This window comes from Paramacrobiotus metropolitanus, unplaced genomic scaffold (genome assembly GCF_019649055.1).
Source record: "Paramacrobiotus metropolitanus isolate TYO unplaced genomic scaffold, Prichtersi_v1.0 Parri_scaffold0000052, whole genome shotgun sequence".
In the NCBI taxonomy this organism is placed as follows: Eukaryota; Metazoa; Tardigrada; class Eutardigrada; order Parachela; family Macrobiotidae; genus Paramacrobiotus; species Paramacrobiotus metropolitanus.
Window position 1 is genome coordinate 428,207 of NW_026570272.1, and position 24,472 is coordinate 452,678.

At 50.6% G+C, this 24,472-nt stretch overlaps 5 protein-coding genes across 5 annotated transcripts; all 5 read right to left on the bottom strand.

The window, feature by feature from the left end:
- Positions 1 to 213: 213 nt before the first annotated feature.
- Positions 214 to 1,388, bottom strand: LOC129592382 (uncharacterized). The gene is made up of 3 exons (XM_055488400.1): positions 1,324 to 1,388; positions 506 to 946; positions 214 to 443 (listed from the first exon to the last, which is right to left on the bottom strand). The coding sequence occupies exons 2-3, from the start codon at positions 621 to 623 to the stop codon at positions 214 to 216; spliced, it is 348 nt and encodes a 115-aa protein (XP_055344375.1). The 5' UTR covers positions 624 to 946; positions 1,324 to 1,388.
- Positions 1,389 to 9,181: 7,793 nt separating this feature from the next.
- On the bottom strand, positions 9,182 to 10,277 carry LOC129592481 (uncharacterized). The gene is made up of 3 exons (XM_055488528.1): positions 9,912 to 10,277; positions 9,612 to 9,839; positions 9,182 to 9,547 (listed from the first exon to the last, which is right to left on the bottom strand). The coding sequence occupies exons 1-3, from the start codon at positions 10,237 to 10,239 to the stop codon at positions 9,510 to 9,512; spliced, it is 594 nt and encodes a 197-aa protein (XP_055344503.1). The 5' UTR covers positions 10,240 to 10,277; the 3' UTR covers positions 9,182 to 9,509.
- Positions 10,278 to 13,044: 2,767 nt separating this feature from the next.
- LOC129592436 (integumentary mucin C.1-like) lies at positions 13,045 to 17,156 on the bottom strand. Its single transcript, XM_055488475.1, has 4 exons — positions 16,629 to 17,156; positions 14,458 to 14,934; positions 14,114 to 14,162; positions 13,045 to 13,783 (listed from the first exon to the last, which is right to left on the bottom strand). Exons 1-4 carry the CDS (start codon positions 16,807 to 16,809, stop codon positions 13,705 to 13,707), a joined length of 786 nt encoding a protein of 261 aa, XP_055344450.1. The 5' UTR covers positions 16,810 to 17,156; the 3' UTR covers positions 13,045 to 13,704.
- Positions 17,157 to 19,510: 2,354 nt separating this feature from the next.
- LOC129592383 (uncharacterized) lies at positions 19,511 to 22,084 on the bottom strand. Its single transcript, XM_055488401.1, has 3 exons — positions 21,654 to 22,084; positions 20,561 to 21,435; positions 19,511 to 20,486 (listed from the first exon to the last, which is right to left on the bottom strand). Exons 1-3 carry the CDS (start codon positions 22,082 to 22,084, stop codon positions 19,777 to 19,779), a joined length of 2,016 nt encoding a protein of 671 aa, XP_055344376.1. The 3' UTR covers positions 19,511 to 19,776.
- A 775-nt stretch (positions 22,085 to 22,859) lies between these two features.
- Positions 22,860 to 24,070, bottom strand: LOC129592476 (uncharacterized). Its single transcript, XM_055488523.1, has 2 exons — positions 23,863 to 24,070; positions 22,860 to 23,656 (listed from the first exon to the last, which is right to left on the bottom strand). The coding sequence occupies exons 1-2, from the start codon at positions 24,065 to 24,067 to the stop codon at positions 22,860 to 22,862; spliced, it is 1,002 nt and encodes a 333-aa protein (XP_055344498.1). The 5' UTR covers positions 24,068 to 24,070.
- Between the last annotated feature and the right edge of the window lie 402 nt (positions 24,071 to 24,472).

A 24,472-nucleotide genomic window follows, 5' to 3' on the forward strand; every position in this document is an offset into this window, starting at 1 on the left:
ACCATTGACAGAAGCTCAACACGTGGAACACACACCGCCCCTGTGCCTTAGTCGCCGCTGCCAGCCGGCTTGGATCAACTCTGCGGCTCAAGCGAATGCCTCAGTGCTAACCATCCCCCACAAACCTGCACAACGTACAGCATTAGCGGTGCACGCAGTCCGAAGCGGAGCCGTTATCTGACCGATATAATATTAGGGAGTGTTCGTACGTACCTAACTGCAGATCACCGGTCCAGGCGCCGGACCAGGACAAGCCGTAGGCGCACCGGGCGTCCCGTGCAGGCCCTGGATGCGGCAGTTGGTGGGGTCCGCGCAGCTGAAGGACTGCCGGTCCGGCGTCCGGTGGATGTAGAAGTGGCAGACGAAGCTCAGGTCCGCGGCGACGGCGGTCGCCCCCGGTGTGGACGGCCGCAGCCGCTCGGCGAAACCGGCAGTGGCGATGCCTGCAGACAACGCACACACTACTCGGGTCAGTTCTCGACGCTCGGGTCAGTTCTCGACGTACCGCTTCTAGCGTAGTACGGGAGGCGGGTGAAGGGCGCGGGGGGACAGACGTAGCCGGAGAAGCTGCGGTCCTCCGGCAGCGGCACTTGGCCGCGTAGTGCGCCCGGACACCGCGCCATCTCCTGGCAGTAGGCTGTGGAGTCGCGCTGGTAGAAACTGGTAGGCCAGGTCCGCCGGCGCCGGTTTATGCTTTCTCCCGCCCACAATCACTGGCACCGGCGCAGTGATCAGGATGTCCAGTAAATACTGCGGCACATGCACGTCCTGCTGGACGCCGGATGTGGTGGTGGATCGCGTCCCGTGCAGTCCGTATTGCGTCACCTGCACGTCCCGCTGGTCGCCGGTTGTGGCTGTGGATCCAGAGCAGGACGCGGCGGAGTCGGATAGGATGAGGACGAGAGCGGTGTGGATTAGCCAAAGCATGCTCGATTGCTGACTATATCTGTATACGTGGTTAGTGAACGCGCACATGCACTTGAGATATTCTAAGTGCAGCATTAACGGAGTCAACTTTGACGACGTCGGCCTTAAGTTTACAGAAGTTAGCGTCGGGTTAGTTGGTATCCTAGCAACGAGGAATTTGTTAAACGTGGACATAAAGGTCCGTACTATCAGACGACCATACAATGTAGGACTAAATGGTCGCATAGCCCCATACCCAGCATTCTGTACGCAAGCGGTGCAGTGCACTTGTACGAAACGGATATTTTGAACTCAGTCGTACAGTGCACTGCGCTGCATACGTACTGAATGTGGAGATGTTGGGTATGCGACCATTTCGTCCTAAGCTGTATTATTACACTAGGCTCAATGTCTTACACCACTGCCGACGTGCAGCCCGAACCAGCACTCGATGTTCCCGGCGTCAGCCATGCTTGCGCGCGGGAGACGAAAGGCGAAGTGGGCCGACTGTCCGCGAAGGTTGAGAAACCACCGACCGAGACGGTCCGACGTTGGCCCGGCCACCGCGCACCGTACACTTCCTCCTCGAGCGTCCACAAAATACGATCGCTGAGCCGCTAGATAACGTGCTCCTTAAGCAAATTATCTAACCGGCAGCCGCAGCCGAGGTGGCGGCGTCGCCCTCCTTGCCGGTGTGAAGTCCCAACGGGTGGCTCGAAGACCTGCGTGACTTGCATGACCTTTGACCATACAGCGTAGCGCTGCAGGACGGGAGCCGTGCACCCTGAGGCGTCCAGACAAAGCACCGCTGGGCTGCAGCGACATGTTGGTGATGACAAAGGTCATGGTGACGTTGTCGCGGCGGAAGGCGTACTGCTGTCCGTCCGACACCGGCAACAATTGACCTTTGGCGAAGACGGTGCGCTCTTGGTGCAGCCAGGATAGACGCTGCCAATCGCTGCCGACAGGGACGCGGCAGGTGGAGGAGACGGTCTCGTTCTGTTGCGGGCTCCGCACGATTCCCGCCATACCCACTGCAAGTATTTTTTTCCGATTTTAAAATAAGTTTCGAAAATGTTAAAAATTTTCAAAATTACGGGAACGTGCTATGAATCTGAATTGAGTTGACTTTGGACTTTATGGCCAGGAAGCACTGCAGGGGAAAGGGCGGATCGTCCGGGGCCAGCCGGATGTTGAGGAGGCTCACTTGGGATATCTGCGAGCGAGCCGGCAGCGGGACGACGGTGGTGGGTGAGCAGCGGGGATGGGGATGATGCGCCGACGACGCCTCGCCCACGGTCAAGTCGTCGACGTCGCGGGGAATGGCGTTGGCGTTGTAGGATGCTGTGTCGCACTGGCAGCGCTGTCCATCCGGATCGGGATGACAGCCTGGCACAGCGTAGATGGACGAGTAGCCCGGGTAGTCCGAGTTGAATAAACTATAAGCGAACTGCGAACGAGCTGATGTAGCCACAGAACAGTGCGGCACACAGCAGCGTCAGGGACACGAAGTTGATAATAAGTAGTTTCTAAAACAGCGAGTGCACACCGTCAATCCGTGCCGCAGCGAATGAATGATTCGTCATGCCGGCAACGCTGTCGATGCACCAACCGGATGCTGCGACAGCTGGCCATTCAACGGTGATTTATACGGATTCCACGTGTGCAAGCTAGCGACGACGAAATAACTGCTAATTATTTTTTAATTGCTTGACTGTTCTCGGCACTATTCGTCTGAACCGTTCTGCCCGCAAAGCAACGCGACCGTTGTGTTCAGTTCAAACGATGAATCAGCCAAAAAGCAGCCGAGAAAATACGATGATCAGAAAGACTACGGACTACGGTTGCACGCCAAGACACCTCGTCGGAATTTGAAATAATTATAAACGTGACGTTGTTTCTTAAAGCTGCGGTTAACAGCTTACAGATAGTTACTTACAGATAGTTAATATCTTGCAGACTGATAATAAATTGGCTACCCAAATGCAGTAGTTACAGTAATTAATACAGTATGTTTTCCTTGCAGCTGGTACGCGCAGGCAAATAGCACTCGTGGCGGTTTTCTCGAAACCTGCTTTAGTGTTCGTGGAAGGTGGATAAATCATCATTCTGTCGTTCGTATCCGCATCATCAGACTTAAAGACAGCATTGTCGGGGTGGCGCCAGGCGCATTAATATTGTACCAACAGAGCGAGTAAAGTACTGACTCGCATCAGAAGCAATATCGTCAACAGTATTTCCATAATGCACTCTCTTCAGCAATCAATAATAACTATTGCGTTTTTCCTGCTGCCGATTATTTCAGCCAGCGAGCCGGTATCAGACGGTGGTTATCCGGGTCGCACGGACACCTGCTTCCGCTTCGTCTTGCCAGCCTGCAGTCCCGCCTCGGAGTGGTCGCGCTGCCGCTGCGACAAGAAAGCCGTCAGCTACAATGTCAGCCAGATTAACAGCAGTATCGGGTACCTGACAATCGGCTCGGATAGGCAGAACTGCGATGCTAGCTGCTTACTCAACACCTTCGTGCCGCTGCCCCGCTTGCCGCGTGTCTGGCGTGTGGGACTCTTCAACATCTGGGTAGCACCGGATAATCAGCCGTTTCCTCTGCAGCGCTTCCTGGTCAATGTAAAAGCCCAAGTGACCTCGCTGCTGCTGTGGGATATTTATCTGCCGGTGTTAACGCGCGACACGCTGGCCGGCTTCGGACGGCTGGATTGCCTTAGTTTGCAACGCAACCAGCTGTCCAGCATCGCCCTGGACACTTTCCAAGCGTTGACGCCCTTGCCCTTGTCGGGAAATTTATCCGCACCGGCAGCAAAATTAAGTCGCGTCTCCATCAGCGAAAATAATCTGACACGTCTGGATTGGTCGGTGTGGAAGCCGCTGGCTGGCAGCTTGACGGTATGACGGAAAGCGTTTTCTTAAGAAAAGCAGCGGAAAGAAGACAGCATATATACTTTTGTACATATAGGTCATCAGTACATATAATCCTTATATATGTATAAGGTATCATATATATATACAAGAAACAGCCTCGGCTTCGCCTCCGCGTTTCTTGGGTTCTAAACTCCTTGGCCCGTTTACGGATTGTTAACTTAGAACGGATAAATCTGAAGAGCCCGATAACAAAAATTTTATAAAAAAATGGATGTTTTGGTTTCGTGCAGTCGAACGCAATTACTTTGACTTTACAGATCATTTTTTGTTAAATTTTCTTAGCGAAAGACCATCCGAATCTAATCACCCACGAGAGTATCACATTACAAACTAAAAGGACGCTAAGACTGGACAGTGGTGCTAGATAGGTCACCCATTAAGAACTTAGCAGGCCCTGCTCTATTTTGCTCAGTAATATTGCAGTTTGGTCATACGTTCACCTAACGGGCTTTGTGCACTGGATAGCTTTGGTAGCTCGGTCACCCACCTACCTAACGGGATCTATGCAAAGGACAGTACTGGTAACTCGGTCACTAGATCACTTAACGGAGTTTGTGCGCTGGACAGTAGTGCTAGCTCGGTCACTAGATCACTTAACGGAGTTCGTGCACTGGGCAGTATTGGTAGCTCGGTCACCCATCTACCTAACGGGATCTATGCACTGGACAGTATTGGTAGCTCGGTCACCCATCTACCTAACGGGATCTATGCACTAGACAGTAGTGGTAGCTCAGTCACTAGATCACTTAACGGAGTTTGTGCACTGGACAGTAGTGGTATCTCGGTACTCTTTCACCTAACGGGTTCTGGGCACTGGACAGTGGTGGTAGCTCGGTCACGTACTCACCTAGCGATTTTTTGACGCACTCAATCACTAGGTGAGTGACTGACCGAGCTCAACCTGTCCAGTAAGAAATATCGCTAGGTAAGGAGAAAAATCGCTAGGTGAGGATGTGACCCTGCTACAACTACTGTCCAGTGCACAGAGCCCGTTAGGTGAGCAAGAGCAAAGCCCGCTCGATGACTCACTCACCTAGAAATTCCGCTCAGTGGGCAGTAATGGTGTTTCGGTCACTCACTTGTCTAGTGATTTTTCTTACTGGTCAGTGGTGGTAGCTCGGTCACCCACTCATCTAGAGATTCCGCTCAGTAATCGGTGATAGTGTTTCGGTCACTCACTCGTCCAGTGATTTTTCGTATTGATTTTATATTTGATATTTTTACATTTTATATCGGTTGATTTTAAACGTGTTTCAAGCTCGGCAACACCGGCAGCAATGTTCGAATAACGCGAGTGTTTGAATAAGTACAATAATTTTTTTATTTTTCAGTTTTAATTAGTGTGATAATTATGTCAACTGGTATTTTGTATTGTATCTAGGCAAATATTTCTAAGTTTCAAGGTGACCTTTAAGATGGGTTGGATCAATTTGGTCTTGATGCCGGCTTGATACCGGCTCGATATTTTCATAAAAAAAACACATGCCGGCCACTTCTGAACTATCCCGGATCTAATGGCGTTGTCCGTTTTTCCAAAAGTTTTATGGTTATAGAGATCTCAAAACTATGGGGCGCCGCGCGTAGTACAGATCTTGTACTTAATATGTATAAGGTATCTTTATATATGTGTAATTAAGGTCATACGTATGTATAATCCTTATATACGTATATATAATCCTTATAATATATGAATACATATAATCCTGTACAAGCAGGACGCGCGGCGCTTACGCGCCGCGCTGACGCAGCCCATGGTTTCAAACGGCTTAAAAGTTTGGGTACCGCACGCGTGGCTTTCGGAGACCAAAAGGCTTTAAATGGTGGATCCCGCACACGCACCTTTTGGTTTCGAAAGACGTAAGTCAATCACTAAGTAGTGATTGACCGCGTGGCCTCCAGTTATAAAAAGCTGGAAGGCGTCAAGTCGGGTTCTTAAGGTTTCGTAAGCTTAGTAAGTACTAAAACTAAAGGTGTAATCTGGATGGTCTGAATATTTGGACTGATCATCGTACGGGTACTAAGAATTTGAAAGCTTAGCACTAATGCTAAAGGGAGGATCTGGCTGATCTGGCTATCCAGGCAATTTCGTACAGGTGCTTAAGTTTTGGATGGTTCTGGATGATTCGGTAGGTCAGGCTGATCTGGTAGTTTAGACTGATTTGGCAGTTCTGACTGATCTGGTAGTTTAGACTGATTGGGCAGTTCTGGCTGATCTGGTAGTTCTGGCTGATCTGGCAGCCCTGGCTGATCTCGTAGTTCTGGATGATCCGGTAGTTAAGGCTCATCTGGTAGTTTTGGCTGTTTTGGCAGATTGGTAGATTTAGCTAATTATGAAAGTTTGAAAAAAGTAATAGCGGCCATTAAGCGAATACAAGAACGAGCGGCAAAGTTGGGCCTGGAACTGAATTTTAGCAAATGCGAATTCTTCCCAGTTGTGACGAATGAAGTAGATGAATCATTTATTCGCATAAGCCTGCTGAGCAACTGGCCAAACATGATACAGCTCAAAGCAGACAATTTTACCTTGCTGGGAGCTCCAATGACGTCGTCAGCATGTGCAGGATTTTTGACCAGTAAAACCGAGCAACTTAAAAAATTCGTACATCGCTTGGAGAAACTGCCTGCTCATTACAGCCTTTTCTCCTCAAGAACTGTCTCAGCGTCCCGAAAGTGCTATACGGTTTACGCACTTCCCGTTGTTATGAACATCATCAGTTGCTAAAAGAATATGACGATATGCTACGGTTGGGAGTTGAGCGGTTGGTTAATGTACAGATATCCGAAGTACAGTGGACTCAGATGTCACTTCCAGTACGACGGGGAGGTTTGGGGACGCGCCGCATAGAGACACTAGCTGTTTGTGCCTATTTGGCATCGGTGTACTCTGTGCTGCCTATCGTCTCTGAATTCTACCAGCCGACTGAAAAGTGTCTAACGGAAGCAGCTTTGGAGTCCTGGTTACAGCAGACGCAGTGCGAAACCCCACCAGATTTTATTCGGAAATTTCAATACGCGTGGGATGCGCCAATGATTGAGCGGGACATTTCCATGTTGATGTCGAGTACAGAAGGAAACGAACGTAACAGGGCTGTGTTGCTGGCTGCACTAAGCAAAGACTCGGGAGCCTGGTTGAATGCGTTGCCTGCTCCATGTCTGGGAACATTCCTTAGAGATGATGATGTCCGAATCGGTGTCGCATTGCGGTTTGGATTGCCAGTGGTAGTGGCGCACAACTGTATTGCATGCGGCAAGCAAGTGGAAACTAACGGACACCACGGGTTGTCCTGCAATAAGTCAACCAAAGGACGATGGGCGCGGCACCAAGAAATGAACAGTATTGCTAAAATTGTTGCGAAAGCGCCGGTTTTCCTGTCAACTAGAACCGACCGGCTTATCGAGCAAGGACGGAAAAGACCCGACGGGATGACGCTGATTCCAGTCCGCCATGGCAAACCACTGGTGTGGGATGTAACCAGTTGGTGCACGGTCGCAGACTCTCATGTCACCGGCAGCTCGAGGAAAGCTGGATACGTGGCTCAGCTCGCAGAGAATGCCAAGCGCCGGACATATTCATTTGTGGAAAATGGAAACTTTTTTTATCCTTTAGTGATTGAGACGTTGGGAGTATTTGGCCCCGCTTTCAGTGAATTGCTGCATTTCATGGGCCGTAAAATTCGAGACTTAACTGGAGAAGCGCGTTCTACTGCTTTCATTAAGCAACGTTTTAGTCTCGCCGTTGTAAAAGGAAATGCTACGGCAGTTTTGAGCACGTTACCTTTTAACCCACGAGAAGATCGAGATTTTGGTTGCTTTTTTAATGTTTAAATTTTAACTATTAAGTAGTGTACCGGCGCTTGCAGTTATTGTTATCGTGGTGGCTATTGCCCATTAAAGTTTTTATTGAAAGTTTGCTACGGTGCAAAGGTTTAAAAGCTTAGAAAGGACAAACGATTAAAGAAATAGGTATCAAAAGATGGAAAGCTCAAAAGCCGTAAGGCGGGTTCTGCCCAATCAGGAAGATTTGGAGGCGGGAGTGTGACGCACAGACAGCTCTGCTTTAATATAATGATATACATAAAGGTCATCAATATGTACAATCCTTAAATATGAAGCAAGTCATCAGTCAGTACATATACAAATCTCTGTATATGAAGCAAAATATTGCCAGATTATGCAGTCAAGCAGTCGACCAGCCTTGAAAGGCAGTTTGCACTTACATTTGTGATATATTGATATCACTTTTGTAGGCAATTAGTCTGGAAGTGGACGAAATCCGCGAAATCTCCTTAAGCAGCCACTTCGTCCTGCCCCGCCTGCAAACGTTGGATCTTCCCGGCAACCAGCTGGAACAAATCAGCGATGACCTTTTGGCTAGTGTAACTTCTCCATCCGGGCGACCGTACTTGCGGCTGGAGTACAATCCGTTGTGTCTGGATCCGAAATGCGGTTGCGCTAGTATGGGCAATCTGTGGGCGTGGTACCAACAACGCACGCGCCTGCCCTACCCGGACCCGCATAAATACTACCCCGCCCTCCTGCCCGACGCGCTGACCTGTGGCAATTACACGCTGAATCCCTGGCCGCAGCACTACGCGTTGGACAAATTCCGCTACATCGCCAACGTCACGCGCTACTATTTTGCCGACTGGCTGCTGGTCATGGCGCAGCGCCGCAGCGGACAACGCCTCACCGACACCTGGCTGCCGACTTGGCACGTTGACTATCTGGCCCAACTAGCTGGCTATCTGTCCAAGGATTATACTTACAATTTCCGCGATCCCAGCCGAGAAAACGCGGCAGTGCCAACTGAATAGGTTAATTTTGGCGCTGGAGGGAATCTCGCGAAAGAAACCGCGTGCAAATGTCAACAGAACTGGTACCTTGTGTTGGTCATGACCTTTCTCTAGACACGCCCAGTTCCATGTTTTTATCTACCTCTTCCGGTAGACCTCAACACGGAGCGGTTTCTTACCTCGGTATGCCGTAAGCAGCATTCAGCATTTGCAGATACTTCCGTTTCCAAAGGTCACGGGCGCTTCACAAACAGATATTTCGATACCGCCCGGCTGTTACCTGTACTGTTTTTTGCAAATGCTTAAACCGCGACGCGACACGACCGTCACGCTGCACTTCAAACGATGAATCATCCAAAACGCAGACAAGAGAATACATTATGATCGGAAGAGTACGGTTGCACACCAGGAAACACCACATCAATTTATAAACGCGACGTTTGTTCGTTTGTTTTTAAGTGTACAATAACAAATCGAGCTGACAATTGCAACCCTGTTAAAAGTCTAGAGTAGAAGTGCAAAAACGAGCATTTCCGTCTAGACGCATAAAATCACCGGAGATTCAAGAGGAAATGCTCTACAGCAGCATTCAGCAGTGTACCAACTGACAACATTAACTGTAACTGTAACTGTAACTGTATGTAAAATGTAAATAATGGTCACTTTAATAAGTGTCGTTATACGTATCCGGTATCACTAGTTTTTAATAAGTATTAAAGTAGCGTATAGTGTACAGATACGTTGGCAGGTGACCGTGGGTGTTCTGCCTCCGACGCAGCTTAATCGTTTGCGGCCAGAGAAGTCAACTGCGCGCCGATGGCCGAACCCTTGACGAAAACACGGGGGCCGCAGCTCGCTGGACAATTGCCAGCGTCACTCCATAGTCTCACTCATGACCACGCCCCACAAACCTACGTCACAGCAGGAAGCGTCAGCGCAGTATATAGAGGCAGTGTTGCGCCTTCGTAGGTATACCTAACTGCAGGTCACCGGTCCAGGCGCCGAACCAGGCTAGGACACCCGCACAAAGCATCCCGTTCGAATCCCGGATGCTACAATCGACAGGTCCCGCGCAGGTGAAAGACTGCTGGGCCGGCGTCCGGTGGGTGTGGAAGTGGCAGACGAAGATCAGGTCCGAGGCGACGGCGGCCGTTCCCAGGGTGGACGGCAGCAGCCACGCGGCGAAACCGGTAGTGGCGATGCCTGCAAAAAGCGACTGTCTACTGGCTGCAACTCCCGGTCGGGTTGATTAAGAGAAGACAGCGTTGGGCGTACCGCTCTTGGCGGAAAACGGGAGCCGGGTGAAGGGCGCAGCCGGGCAGGCGTAGCCAGTGAAGCTGAGATTCGTTGCCAGCGGGACTCTGAAGCTGCGCCGTACGCCGCGACACCGCGCCATCTCCTGGCAGTAGGCGGTGGAGTCGCGCTGGTAGAAGCACTGGTATGCCGGCTCCTGATTTCTGTCGGGCGCAGGGGTGGTTGCGCTGGCGCTGTCCAGCAAGTACTGCGGCACGCTCAAGTCACTGACGCCGCTTCTGGCTGTGGAGCAGGACGCGGCGGTGCCGGAGCAGACGAGGAGGAGAGCGCTGCTGATTAACCACGCCATTTACTAACGACACAGACGCATTTCTGGCGGTTCATGGAAGTACGGTGTACATGCCTTAATGGTGCTTTTATTATTGTTTACAAACGTACGGAATAGGCTTGGTACTGGTTGCCATCGTAACAGTAGGCGACTTGTTGACCTAAATACACGGTGCAACGTTAACATGACGAAGACTAAATGACAAAACACGCCGTGGGACACCATTCAACGAAATTACGGGAACTTAATGAATACTTGAACCCCGACCGGCGCTTTTACAGGAGCGGAATGTCATTGCGTGCTTGCTATCCATTTTTCTTTTCTGCAGTGCCATGACCTTTATGCGCGTATACACGAGTGTCACACGTCCTTGCTCAAAGCTGTAAAAATGTTTGTGCCGGTAAAGTGAACAGTCCGGATAACCGTCTAACGCCACATAAATAAACCGCTGATCGTCAAACTTCGACACGGAGTTGCGCCCTCTGAACGACCCACTCGTGGACGCCGACATGCGGCCGGAACCAGCATTCGACGTTCCCGTTGTCGGCCATGGTGGCGCGCGGCAGGCGGAACGTGAAGTGGGCCGACTGTCCGTGACGGTTGATAAAGCGCCCGGCCGAGATGCTCTGGCAGGTCTGACCAGCCGGCATGCGCGACGCGTACACCTCCTCATCAGGCGCCCACAGGACGCGCTCGTTAAACCGCCAGATCACGTGCTCCTCCAGCAAATTGTCCAGAACCGGTTGGGCACCGGCAGCCGCACCGAACACCGAAAGGTCACGGCGTCACCCTCCTTGACGGTGTGGTTCACCAGGGGCTGGTCGAAGACGTCCGCGGCCTGCGTGACCCTTGTTAGGAGACTGTAGCGCTCCAGGACGGGACCGGCGCTCGCCGCGGCGTCCAGACAGACCACCGCGCCGCTGGACTGCAGCGAGACGTTGGCGATGACAAAGGTCATGGTGTCGTTGTCGCGGCGGAAGGCGTACTGCTGACCGTCCGACACCGGCAGCGGCTGGCCCTCGTCGAAGACGGTGCGCTCTTGGTGCAGCCAGGACAGACTCCGCCCGTCGCTGCCGGCCGGGATGCGGCAGGTGAAGAAGACGCTCTCGCCTAGTCGCGGACGCCGCACGATCCCCGCCGCAGCCGCCGAAGCGCTGACCCCGGGGAAATGCAGCAGCACCCGGTCGCCTTGTCGGCGATTGTCTTGTAGGATATCGTTCACTGCAAACAGCGCAACATGGGTATTAGGTTAGTACAGTATGTTGTAGTTTAACGTAACAGTGTGTAATTACTGGATAGTAAGGCGCCGAATTACAGGATACATATACGCGCGAACTGTGGTAGTTCTTCCTTGTTTCTTTGTGTGATTTGGATTGACTTCGGCGTAATGAATACTAGTCGAAACTGCTAGTTGCACTGATGCGACACTTATCTAGCGGGTACTTACGTGATGGACCGGTGAACTTTATACCAAGCAGGGCTGTAGGGCAAGCGGTGCAGGACCGCAGCACCGCGAGCAGGATTAAAGCTGCAGCGGTGACGAGCGCGACTGGAGAGCTCCGCAAAACTGTGTACGTTATGTGCAGACGGTGCATTGTTGTTGTCGACATGATGCGACGGAATTCAGTGATACAGTTGATACTGTATCCAACAAACAAATGATTAGACTCGCCAGTTTCAACGTATATACAGAGTACAAGTAGTCGGATACAGCGGGAAAGGTACTGACTTGACTTGTTTGCCTTATCATTACCAGTTTACAACAGAATGCAGATCCCACTTATTTGTACTAAATCGTCAAAAAATGCTTAAATCGCTAGCTTTCTTTAAATTTACTGTAACTAACCAGTCGCTCTGCTAACTGTGCTAAGCATCTATAGTAATGGCATACTGGGTTTGTGGTCAAGCCAACAAGCACTGAATCGACTGAGTTTCGCTGGAGGTCGCTTGCTAAATACGTACTACTTTCTCGGTATCCCATTCCGGCCAGTAAATACTAAATATAAATCATCGCGCTACAAAAAGCCCGCCATCAAACAATTGAATAAAGTGTTTGGTAAAGTGCGAAAGCAAAGTTTTCGTGCTTGTATACATAGACAATGTTGCAACTTGAAGTTGGTAGCATATAGCGATCAACACGTAACCGTACCGCTCCGGTTCCGTTACATATATGAAGCTGTGTAAAGGTCATTGTTGCGCCTCTTGTAATTGCTTTATTATGCCGTCTTTATGATAGCTGCTGTTGGTTAAATGAGGATTCAAATAGACTACACACACCTGCAGCGATTCGTCTGGGTCCGGCCGGCGTTATTTCTTGGATGTAATATGGTATGTATTTATGCAAAGTGCCTACAACATGTGCTTCTGTAGCGGCGCTCCTGCTGCGTTGAATATTGACATTCTAGCAGTCAGTCCGGTAGTTACGGTTGTTCCGGTGCTTTAGCAGTGTTAATGGGAAGCGGAAGCAATATACAGCAGCATCGATGCACAGATTTGCGCAGGCTACGCGTGACCCTCACCGGCAAATTAAACCGACAACGCACAACTCGTACAAACACGCCCAATGGTACAATTAATAAAAGTGTCCAACATACTGTTATAATGTTACCGTAACCGTCGTCGTTGAGTTGTGGAAGAAAGCTTTTAGATCGTCACACAAGGAGAATTCTGCACAAAATGAATAAAAATGCGAAAGAGGAAGGAAATCCAATTACAACAACGTTGCAAGTTGACTAGCTAATGATTAGTCAAGTGCAGAAGCGGATCTGTGGTAAAAACCGGCGGAGTACAACGTACGTTTTTATTACTACAGAAACAACACTCCAAACGCGCTATACTTGCTATTGGCTTTGTACGTCACACTCAGATTCTGTACAGATCTAAAGAAATCAGAAAGGTCAGAGCAGTAAGTACAGTCAAGCGGTGCATCGCAGTTAGCAGGTGCAGTTGGTCATCACAATAAAAGCCCGGTGTGTCCCGGGAAAGAACAACATAATCGAGTGGCTGAAGAAGCGCTGATTGGCTCAGCCCGGCCGCAAGATCAAGTACTTAGGAACTGTCAAGGGCCGGAATAGACCTCAGTGGCGATAAGAGCAGCCGGAAGCAGCCGGTCAGCCGGTACACTCGCTGTTAAATCCGTTACGGAAGTGTCCCGGCTTGACCTGCTCTTTCATCCCGACCGGCCTCTCCCTCTCCCCGGCCCGGCCGTGATCCCCATTGATCCCGCCGGTAATCAGCCGGATCGATGGGGCTGACGGGGCATTAAGGTTCAGCGTGCGCTGACGCTGATGAGGGCGCAGGATGGTTAATCTGCATTTGGATCTGGTCGGCGGTAGGGGAAGCCTGAGTGACTTTAGGTAGCGGCCGCCTGATTAATCGCCGTCCATGACGGTGGAGCACAGATATACGCCGTGATTGCCAGAAGAAGGAAGCCGGCAACTGCCGTTGCTGACGACGTGGATGAACAGTGTACACCGTCGTCACTAATCAGATCAAGTGGCCCTCTTCCGGTCGACCACAAAGGCAGTACACCACAATCGTCAGGATCAGGCTTCCGCCCATCGATCTGTATAACAGCAACAACAATTGCAGCAGAAATTGTTATATATATTTCTGCACATTTTCTCTAAATGCGCACATTAGTAACTTTCAAAAAAAATTTGCTGCTGTTCATTGGGATAAAAATTTTGTAAGCGGAGAAAAACATTGTTGTATATATATGCACTATATGTACAGAAAAATTGCTAAATTGTTGTATATACACTATACAGATAAATTATTCTACCGTTGCGATTTTATTCTACGAGTACGTAAAAATCGAATGCGTGAATTTGAATACATGAATGACGCTATGGCATAATGTATCATTTCGATGGCGTTGCGTGTGTTGGCTTACCCGAAGATGACAGCGACAATCACTTCCCAGCTTAACTCGGTTAAGACCACTGCAACGCAAACAACATTAGTCACAACGGAACACGCAGTAATCGCGTTATACAGCTGCGTTATTGACCGGGGCAGACAACGGCTAACGAGCTGCACACCGGATGTCAACAGTGGTGAAGAAGGGAAGAGACAGCGCGGATTTGTTGGCTCAGCTAAGAGCTCCCGAGCAAATATTGCCTCAAGACGTTGTAGCACAGTAGAGAGTATATATACACGCTGTACGCTTGACCGGTTGTGCAACAGGCTATATCGATTATGTTGCCGGTACGACGCATAATTAAATGAGATTTTTACCGGGATGGTGGTAGTACTTGACCGGCGTCTTGGTTGTTGTTGTTGTTGTCGTTGTTGTTGTTGATGTTGTTGTGGTGTTGGTGGCAGACGTGGTGACCGCCCAGGACGGCGGCGCCGTGAGCATGGTGTCGGCCAGCACGGGCGCACGTGCGTTCACGCCGCGTTTGCGCCGGTTGGTAGAGTTGCTGGCGCCAGCGGCACTGGTCCGGTTTGTCGGCTGCGGAATATTATGCCGGTCGACATCGCGGGATATGGAGAAGAGCCGCAGCAGCGAGGACGGGTTGTGGGGATTCTTGGCAGGCCGCGTCTGCGACGCTGCTGGGTGCGGACTATTTTTGGCGGCCGTCGTTACTGCTGCCAGTGGCGATGGCGATAGTGAGAGTGCAGCGGCGTTTGCGTCGCCGTGGACGGGGAGTGCTGCGGCACATAATACGCCGGCTGCGGACACAAAGACGGAGGGTGTAGCGTTCGCTGTCCCTGCAACGCACGCCGGGATAAAATTAGTTTTCTACCGGCGCCTGCTTATACTCATGTCGTAAGTAATTTCTTACATATTATTTGCGACACGTAGAAATACGAGTACTTGCGCTAAATCTACGCTTTGACTCGTATGGCGCGTAATTGCATCTATCTAATATCATATCTGTACAGGGCACGCTTCAAGACACACACTTCCTAATTCCTCCAATTAGCCGGTTTTCCTTAAGAAACCACTTTATATAACGTACTGTATAATAACTTTATATTATACCGTACTTTATAATGTCTAACGTACTTCATATTTCACCAAAGTCATTTTCTTTGCGGTATTTTTTATCAGAAAATCGGGAATAAATCAGTAGAAACCATTGGAAGTTGCGCACTTGTAATTTCCTGAATTATGCACAATGTACCGCTAGATTATTCATTTGATCAGGGCAAGAAAATGGTATGGACACGAAGACGTTGAGGAGGATTGGCGTATCTGTAATGTCATGTTTGGTAGGCGGCATTATTAATTGCGGTGTTGTCGCGTGTGTGGACACGGAAGCAATATTTGTACATGCGCAGTGTCAATAGACGTGTACAAGTATAACACTGTACATGTTCATGTTGGCTGGCCTGATGAGCTGTCGGAAGTGCAGGAACTATTGGCCGGCTAACGCGGTTAAACGTTGGCGCCCCTGTGCAGACTGGCGATCAATCTCGGATCGCGGTTGTTGAAAAATGACATGTCAAGGAATTAAGCCCAAATCAAATCCCCAACATCCGCCAGCTTTTCCGACAATTTCATCGGGATCTGGATCATCTGGCCGTGCCCCACGTCACATCTTCCTGCCGGGCACAGGCAGTTTTCGGCCCGTCTGCGTATGCGTATACAGATACCGGTATCACCACGAGCCGCGTCCCGGCCAACATAACCATTAAGCAGGGATTACGTTCCACGCAACATCACCGCCAGGCGCCAACCAAGTAACCGAAAGGCTCCTTTACATTACACGAAATTCAACTAGCCGTTATTAATCTACAGTCTACTGTATACACATGTAAAATAAATGAAACCGTTTATCAGCAGGCAACAGCCGGCCGAATTAAACGCAGGGCTACCGGCGTCTTCATAACAAAATACTCTTATGAATAAATGACATAATATTGATTGTAAATAGTTCAGTACCTCGGTACCAGTGACCCGTACCACTCACAAGCGCCGGCATAATTGCTTGCTAGTTAAAATGTAAACATTGAAAAAAGAAGCACAGTCTCTATCTTCTCTCGGAATAAAAGGTAAAATAAATGTATTGTGTATACACATAAATACCTAAAAATGCAACAGACGTAGCATTTCCTTTGACAGCAGCTAAGCTAAAAGGCTGACTGAGAATAGCGATGGAACGCTCCTCACCAGTTAAATCCCCAGTTTAACAACCCAACGGATTGTATCAGTTGCTTTACAGCCCAGTCATAAAATCCCAACGTTTTAGTGATGAGCAAAGGATGAAAAGATATGGAATTGTCTATATCACTCTATGCAATATCCGCGCCCATGTACTTGTATGCATAATTATGTAGGTACAGTACTTTCTGATATATATAATAATATAGTATTATTACGTACCACTAAATCAATAACCGGCATTGTGACGTAGATACTAAACGGCACTATAACCGGCGTATACATAATTCTGCCGTACCTGGCGTCGTGTTAGATGAACGGTGGTCGCCCGCGGGCGGCGGACTGCCGGCGGCGGTCATCAGGAGAGCCAGCAGGCAGTAGGCGTGCCATGGCCCCACAGATACGGCGGACGGTGCAGTCAACGGTGCGGCCGGGACGAAATGCCAGCGCCGCACGGGGAATGGCCGGAAGCAGGGCATTTCCAAGGGTCAAGGTCTCGGGCCACCCAAGACAGGACAGGACAAGGCATTAAGACACTGGTGAAGTGCACATCTCCATAATGCCAGTGGACCTGCGCCGTTAATTAACCGTGTCCGACGGATACCGGCATTCTCCACATGATGATGCTGGCAGCAAGCGTTACATGTGCGTCCAAAAAGTCAGTCGTCAAATCACTTGGCAAGCGTAGTCAAACTTTAAGGAGAAATTAACTGTACAGCGCCAGATTTTATCCGCGTCCAGCGCTGTTGCGGCATAACGATAAAAGCATGGCTGGATGGGGATTACGGATAGACAGATGGTAGCTGCGAGATATGACTGGCGTTTTGCAGCGCGTATGCAATATCACAGATCAACTGGCTGCAGCTGAGCCGGGATTCCCGTGAGCTGGCAATGCTGTTCTATACAAGCCGTGTGTGTCCCTGTCAGGAGGCGTTACGCTGCGCCAACTTCCGCCGGCACACGGCGTACATACAGCGTATAGACGCACTATACAGCAGCGCTACCGCGGGCGTCCGGCTATACCCATTAATATCCATTAAGCCAGCCGGCCGCTAATCAACTTTTAACGCCGCCAGCTGTCAATGTATCTGTATGCCCTACCGCTAACCGCTGCATTATTCATTATTCACGGCCCAACACAATAATTAATTAATATGGGAAATATTAACGCGCCATGCGCCACGAATTTTAATACGTAACACCTGTCTCGCGTCCTTGTTTTCACGTTTATTCATTTATCTCTGCTGTTTTGCGCCGGCTCGTAAAAACTGAACGCCGCAATGTGCCGGTGAACACCGGCTGCAGTTAAGAATTACTGGAGAGTGATTTGTCGTGTCGGGCACTGTCGGCGATCGACAGGAACCGGCGTAAATGTCGCTGTACATGCGCTACACATAAAACATGTTAACGCGCCGGTCTCCCGTTGTCCGGGCGCGTTGAATGCGGGACGTTGAATGCCCGATTGGCGGCAATCAAAGGCAAACATCGCGCCCGTCAAAGCCCGTAATCGGCCGTCAATGCACTGCATTCTATTAAGTATTGTTAACCTCCGCGCTCCATAAAGCGCCCCGTGTGCAGCCACGCCGCAACCGACACCGATCAATGTCGGCGCCGTTTACGCCGACAATTTCTTTCAGCTTCTTCGTCGCTCGATACCGCTTACACTTCCACCAACTTAAGAAAAAAGTAATGTGTAAATGTATAAACAAAAATATAAAATATATATACGACAATAAAAAATATATATACATAAATGCAAAAAAATAAAAATATATATATACAAAAATATATATGCAAAACAAATAAGAAAATTATATAAAAAATTGCTTAAGTTATTATTGTTTAGCCGCACTTGATGTTTAAGCTAAAACCGGCATCGTTCGATCGCTGCGGCAGGCGAACGCCAGTGACCTTGCCGGCAGCCAGAACGCTAATTAACTCTGTTCGTTGGCCGCGGCCATTCCCATGAAATTAAAGCTACACTGCCTTCAAATCGTCTTTTCAGCAGCAGCAACAACTTGTCGACGGTTACGTGCTGAAACAGCGTCCTTGGCGGCGCCGGCGATCAGCCGTTCCCAGCACTGGTGACCGTGGGAATCCTGTTTATATACACGTAAATGAAGGCGTCAGTGGCGTGCTTGGTTGGTTGCGAGAACGTGAATGTTAAGTTGTTAACGTGACTGCTTGTAAGAAAGGCCGGACAATGGCGGCATTGTTGGGGGAGGCTGTTGAGTGATGTAATGAGGTGTTGATGGAGTGCCGTTCGGGAGCAGGGATGATGGGATAGATAGATGGTGGAGCAGAGCCCATGGTTAAGGGGAGCTGTTTACGTGCCTGTGCCGGCATCTGTTGGGCGTCAATTGATTGCTTTTTGATGGCTGCTATCGCTAAACGGATGCCTGCTGCGAGGATGGCCTCATGCCGAGGCGACCGGGCCAACGCTCGCCGGCTAAACTGACGCCAGATACAGCAACGCCAAGATGTATAGTACTACGTTGCATACCGGCTGATAATAATGTACGATCGCGATCGCGGTAGGATTGACATCGCAAAGCCAAATGCTGCATGTACACATTTCAAGCTTTTGCTTAAATAATTCAGTGTGAAATAGAAATTTTTAATTTTCCATTACTGTTGAAATGAGTTTAGATTTAAGACTTGATCCCGAATTCAGTGCCTTATTAATAAAATCACTCGAATAACGGTGAAAATAAGGCTATATCAGAAATATTTATTTAACAGAAATACATAGTGACTTTATGGTGCATTTATTGCATGTATTCATGTATAGCTTGTATTTTCCATCCCGTCCCGGCGCTCGGCAGTCAGCGATGGGGAGTAAAAGAGCGGCTTCTCGCTGGCTTCGTGCCAGCTGACAATAGCCGGCGTACCATTCCGCCGACGTGCCTCACTGCGCATCATGTACAGCAGCGCAACGCTCCCTATTCTCCCGCCACAACACAAAACCGGCGCCGGCATTGGCGCGTGCAGCGCACAAAAGCCAGTTATTTCAATGCCCGCATCTGGCTATAATTACACATTGTAAATTAATGCTGCACTTTTTGATCACATAATATGTATCCGTAGTGCAACCGCGTTGGTTTATTTGCCTTTTTTTACATAGCCTGAAATCATTTCTGTTTTAGATACATATAAAAACGAGGTACATGTAAACGACGCACATATATAAAGTGACCTTTGTCCGACATACATATATAAAGTGACTTTTATCAAACGTACGTATATAAAGTGACCTTTATCAAACGTACATATATAAGGTGACCTTTGTCAGACATGCATATATAAAGTGACCTTTATCAAACGTACATATATAAAGTGACTTTTATCAAACGTACATATATAAAGTGACCTTTGTTGGACATAGTTCATTGAACATACAACAGCAGTTTTCATATAGAGCCAAATCATTTGTAGTAAAAGAAAAACTAGACCAGTCGACAGCATTTAAAACCGCGAGCGCCGATAGCGTACAAATGCTGGAGACCGCTCGCCTTGGCCTGCTGGTGGAAGCTGTCCAGCAGCGCGTTCCCGTCCAGCTGCTCGAACGCGGAAGTGGACGCGGCAATTCCGTTAAGCCGGTAGGTGACCTGCCGTAGCACCACCCCCTTCTTATCCCGGGCCGGCGTGTAGGGCGTGTCGTTCTGCACCTGCAGCTCAAAATCCCCGACGTCCGCCCCGAGGACGCCCTGCCACACCGGCCGGATCTCCTCCTCTAGGACGCGGTCCCGCTGTTGCCGGGTGTCGGCGCGGACCACCACCACGTCCTCCAGACTCACCAGCGGCCGCTCGCTGGTCCCTCCGACGGTCTCCGGGGTCGTCGCGGCCTCGGTGGTGGTCGGGCGCCGGTAGTAGGGTTCCGCGGTGGAGGTAGACGGCGGAGCGGTGTAGACAGGGCGCCGAGTGTTGGGGACCCAGGTGCCGTTGATGTCCAGCACCCCCCATAGGTTCGGAAGGCCGGCCAGCAGCGCCAGCCGGTGGAAGGCGCCGGCGGCTACGTCGAAGTTGAGGTCGACGGTGGAGGTCCCGTCCACGGTGTAGGCCACCCGCCGCAGCTGTTGGCCTTCGGGGGTGGTGGCGGGGTCGAAGGGGCTGTCGCCAGTGACGGAGATCCCGAAGCCGGCGGCCACGTCGCGACCTGAATTTATTTCATTTACACAAACATTTATTTCAAGGATAATTTATATGCCGTTCCGGAAGTGATCAGCGTACCGAAGACATTGGCCCAGATCGGTTTGATCTCCTTCTCCAAGATCCGGTCGCGCTGCCGACGCGTGTCGGCCGTGATGGCAATCGTATCCGGCAGGTTAAACTGCCCGTGACGGACAACAGCACGGCGGACAGTTGGGGAGGTCGCCGACGCCAAAGCGGTGGTTACCGGGGCTGCCGGCGTTCGGGTGACAAACGCCGGGACCACCCAGGGTCCGTACGGGTTCAGGCTGACTGTCGTCGTCGGCTCTGTTGTAGTCGTGACCGTCGACCACCTCCGGGTGACCTTTCCGGGGGTTGTGGTGACCTTGGTGACGTTCTTTGCAATGGGCGACGGTGTCACCGGAAGAGGAACGTCATAACCGAGGACATCCTTCCAGTGGCTGACCGCTCCGGACCCAGCAAAGTCTTTCTTCCGGTGTGTTAACCCGAACACCGGGCTCCCTTTTATCAGCATCAACCCGCTCCGCAACGGCGCCGGCATCCCCGGCGACGCTCCGGACATTGTCAACGCCAACCGGAAGTTGTTGATGCTCAGCGTGTTGTTCTTCTTGACCGGATTGGGCGGCGACTCGAACGGGTGAAAGGTCACCGCCGTGGGGAAGTTGCCGGAATAGGGCGGGAGGGTCTCGGAGCCCGGGAGGAGACGGTGCAGGACGAAGAGGTTAGAGAGGATAGTCAGCATCCGGAAGTGCAGTCGGTTGAAGTGCTGCTGCTGTTTCTGCTCCAGTTGGCTGTCCATCCAGTCCGGGTCCGAGCAGTCTTCCTGTTGGAGGTTGAGGAGGTGACGCTGCTGGAGGGTGTCGGTGAGGAGGGCGTGGCAGATGTCCTGGAGGAGGGTGGTTTGCACCCAGCGTTCTATTTTTAGCTGCGAAATTCTAATAATAAAAAAATAAAATAAAATAAAATAAAATAAAATAAAATAAAATAAAATAAAATAAAATAAAATAAAATAAAATAAAATAAAATAAAATAAAATAAAATAAAATAAAATAAAATAAAATAAAATAAAATAAAATAAAATAAAATAAAATAAAATAAAATACAAATACAAATAAAAATAATGAGGTATCCGTCATAAATAAACTGCCAGTACGTGGCCAACCAGACGGAAATATTCCTCTGGCTGTCGGCCGTCACCACCGCGCTGCCCTGGATTAGTTTTTCACGTAACGCCGCCACATGGAGAAAGGCCAGCGGGACACCCAAAAGGAACGTCTGATTGACTTCCAAACTGTCCAGAATCTCGGCATAAGCGTCCTCGCAGCCGGAAACGACGGAGGTTAGCACCGCCGCCCGTTGTGGTGGTCGGGCGACAGTGTACGCCGTCAGGCTGTCACGGATTTGAGCGGTGCTGTTTAAAATAGCAATAAAATTCGGCGACGCCGTGTCGATGAGGCCGGTGGCGTGCTGGGCCAGGTGTCGGAAAAGGTCATCCCGGGAAGACGGGAAGAAAAGCGGGAGGAGGTCCGGGAGGACGGAGGCGGTGGAATTGAGGTCGTCTAACCGGGAAAGGACCGCCGACATGTTTGTTTCCCACGATGAGCGATTGCTGGGAACCGGAGTCGGGGAAGCGTGATTGTCGGCCGACGTCGCGCTTAATAAACGCAATATTAATATTACAAGCAGCGGCATGGTTCCTCGCTTGCACGTTGTCCGTTAGAAAAACTGCCATAATGTAAATCAGATCACTCGGCAGTCGGCTCTCGCGATTTGCGAAGCAATTAAGTAAATGCCGGCTAGAAGCGAGTTTCTTCACATGGCGAATAAAAGGCGCAGTCATTTATTTATGGCGCTGCTTGAGTAGGTATCATTGTCTGTGCGCACTGGTGGACCATTGTAAATTGGCAAAATGCTTAATTAGCCGGTAATAAATGATTTGCGCTTGTTCCGCTGTTGCCGATTGGTGGTCTGTGCAACGAACGTCAAGGCCGCGGGCCACAGGCACGGCTGCTTCGTTTTCTGCAGCGGAAATTAATCGCCGGCAACCTTCCTTCCGCCAGCATTAGTTGTCTGTTAACCTTGCTGCTCGAACTGCACAGACGACTATGTACAGATATAATTCGTGGTATTGACCATGACAACTTTTTCTCAATTATTACCGTATTTCATTACGTAACATTGAAATTCTTTACCAGTTTCTGCAGAGAAGCGCTTAGTCAACCGAAGCTTGGCATGTTCTCGTATTAGTCGCATATACAAATACAGAGATACTATTTTTAGTCTTTTGATAGGTTATGGCGCTGTTCTTCGATGCACGTGTTTAGCATCGCTAACGCCGCAGCGTTGTTGAAACGCGCTCTTATTTCCGGTGGACACGGAACTGCGCCGACTGCACGACCCACTCGTCGAGGCCACCGTGCGGCCGGAACCAGCACTCGACGGTGCCGCTGTCGGCCTGGACTGGTTCGTGGAAGTGGAAGACCCCGCGGGCGGTGCCCCCGGACCGGTTGGCCACCTCCCCGGCCTTGGAGGTGTCCGGGCCGGTCCAGCCCGCTGGCAGCCGCGACGCGTAGCGCTCCTCGGCGGGCGCCCACAGGACGCGGCCGTTGTGGCGCCAGATCACGTGCTGCCGCAGGAGATGGTCCAGGACCCGCTGGGCCACCGGCAGCCGGAGCGAGCAGAAGAAGCGGACGTGCTCGCCCTCCTGAACGGTCTGCGGCGCCATGGGCGGATCGAAGACGTCCGCGGCCAACAGGACGCTCGGCCAGAGGCTGTAGCGCTGCAGGATGGGGTCCCTGTTGGGATCGTGCATCGCGGCGTCCAGACAGACCACGGCGCCGCTGGACTGCAGCGACACGTTGAGAATGACAAAGGTCATGGTGTCGTTGTCGCGGCGGAAGACGTACTGCTGCCCGTCGGCCACCGGGGACGGGTGACCTTTAGCGAAGACCGTCCGGTCTTGGTGCAGCCAGGTCACGCTGCGCCAGTCACTTCCGGTCGGGACGCGGCAGGTGAAGGAGGCGTTCTCGCCGAGTTCCGGGCGCCGCACGATCCCCGCCATGGCGCGCTCGGCCGAAACGTTCTCCCCGGGAAAGCGCAGCGTCACCCGGTCGTCTTGGCGGTGGTAGTCCAGGCCGGCTTGCAGAATATCATCCACTGAAGAATCCCAACTTAGCTGCTTGTTCTAATCACAATATGCGAGATACGACAAAGCTGTACACAATTCCTTTGACAACTGGAAAGGCGTTAATCAGCAGGAAGGAAATTGTGTATTTGATTTCCTTGATGGTACGTTGTTGTTATGACACTGCCCAATACCTCGTATACTCCAGCTGAACAAAGCAAGAACTGGACAAACTTACATGTTGGACGGTTGACTTTAATAATTGTAGAGCGGCCTGCAGGGCAGGCTGACACTGAGGAAGGGTGCAGCACAGCAAAGGCAAACAGGAGCACCACTGCAGCAGCGGCCCGCGCCGATGGGACACTCCGCAAAAGTCTGCACGTGTGCAAGGGGTGCTCATGAGTCATGGCACACAAGTACACATACAGATACAGAGGAAGCATTCTTGACACTTTTCGGGCAAAAATTATCATTTATTACTACTCTAGTAATTTTTCTTATGCAGACCAATTTTTCTTATGAGCACGGCGGAGAGTGCCGTCGCCCGTTGCGGTTGGCAGGCGACACTGTACGCCGGCAAGCCGTCACGGATTGGACTCATGGGAGTAATTGTCAGTACTCAGCAGGAATTAAAATTCGGCCACGCCGTGTTGATGACGCTGGCGTGTTTTGCCAGCCGGCGTCAGAGATGATCCCGGGAAGACGGGAAGGAAAGTGGAGGAGGGAGGCGGTGGAGGATGGACCGTGTACCGGTAACTGGGATATCAGCGCCGATATACTTGTTCCCACGCTATGCTGTTGCTGGGAACCGGCAGCCGCTATGGGAGAAGCGGGCTTGTCGGCCGATG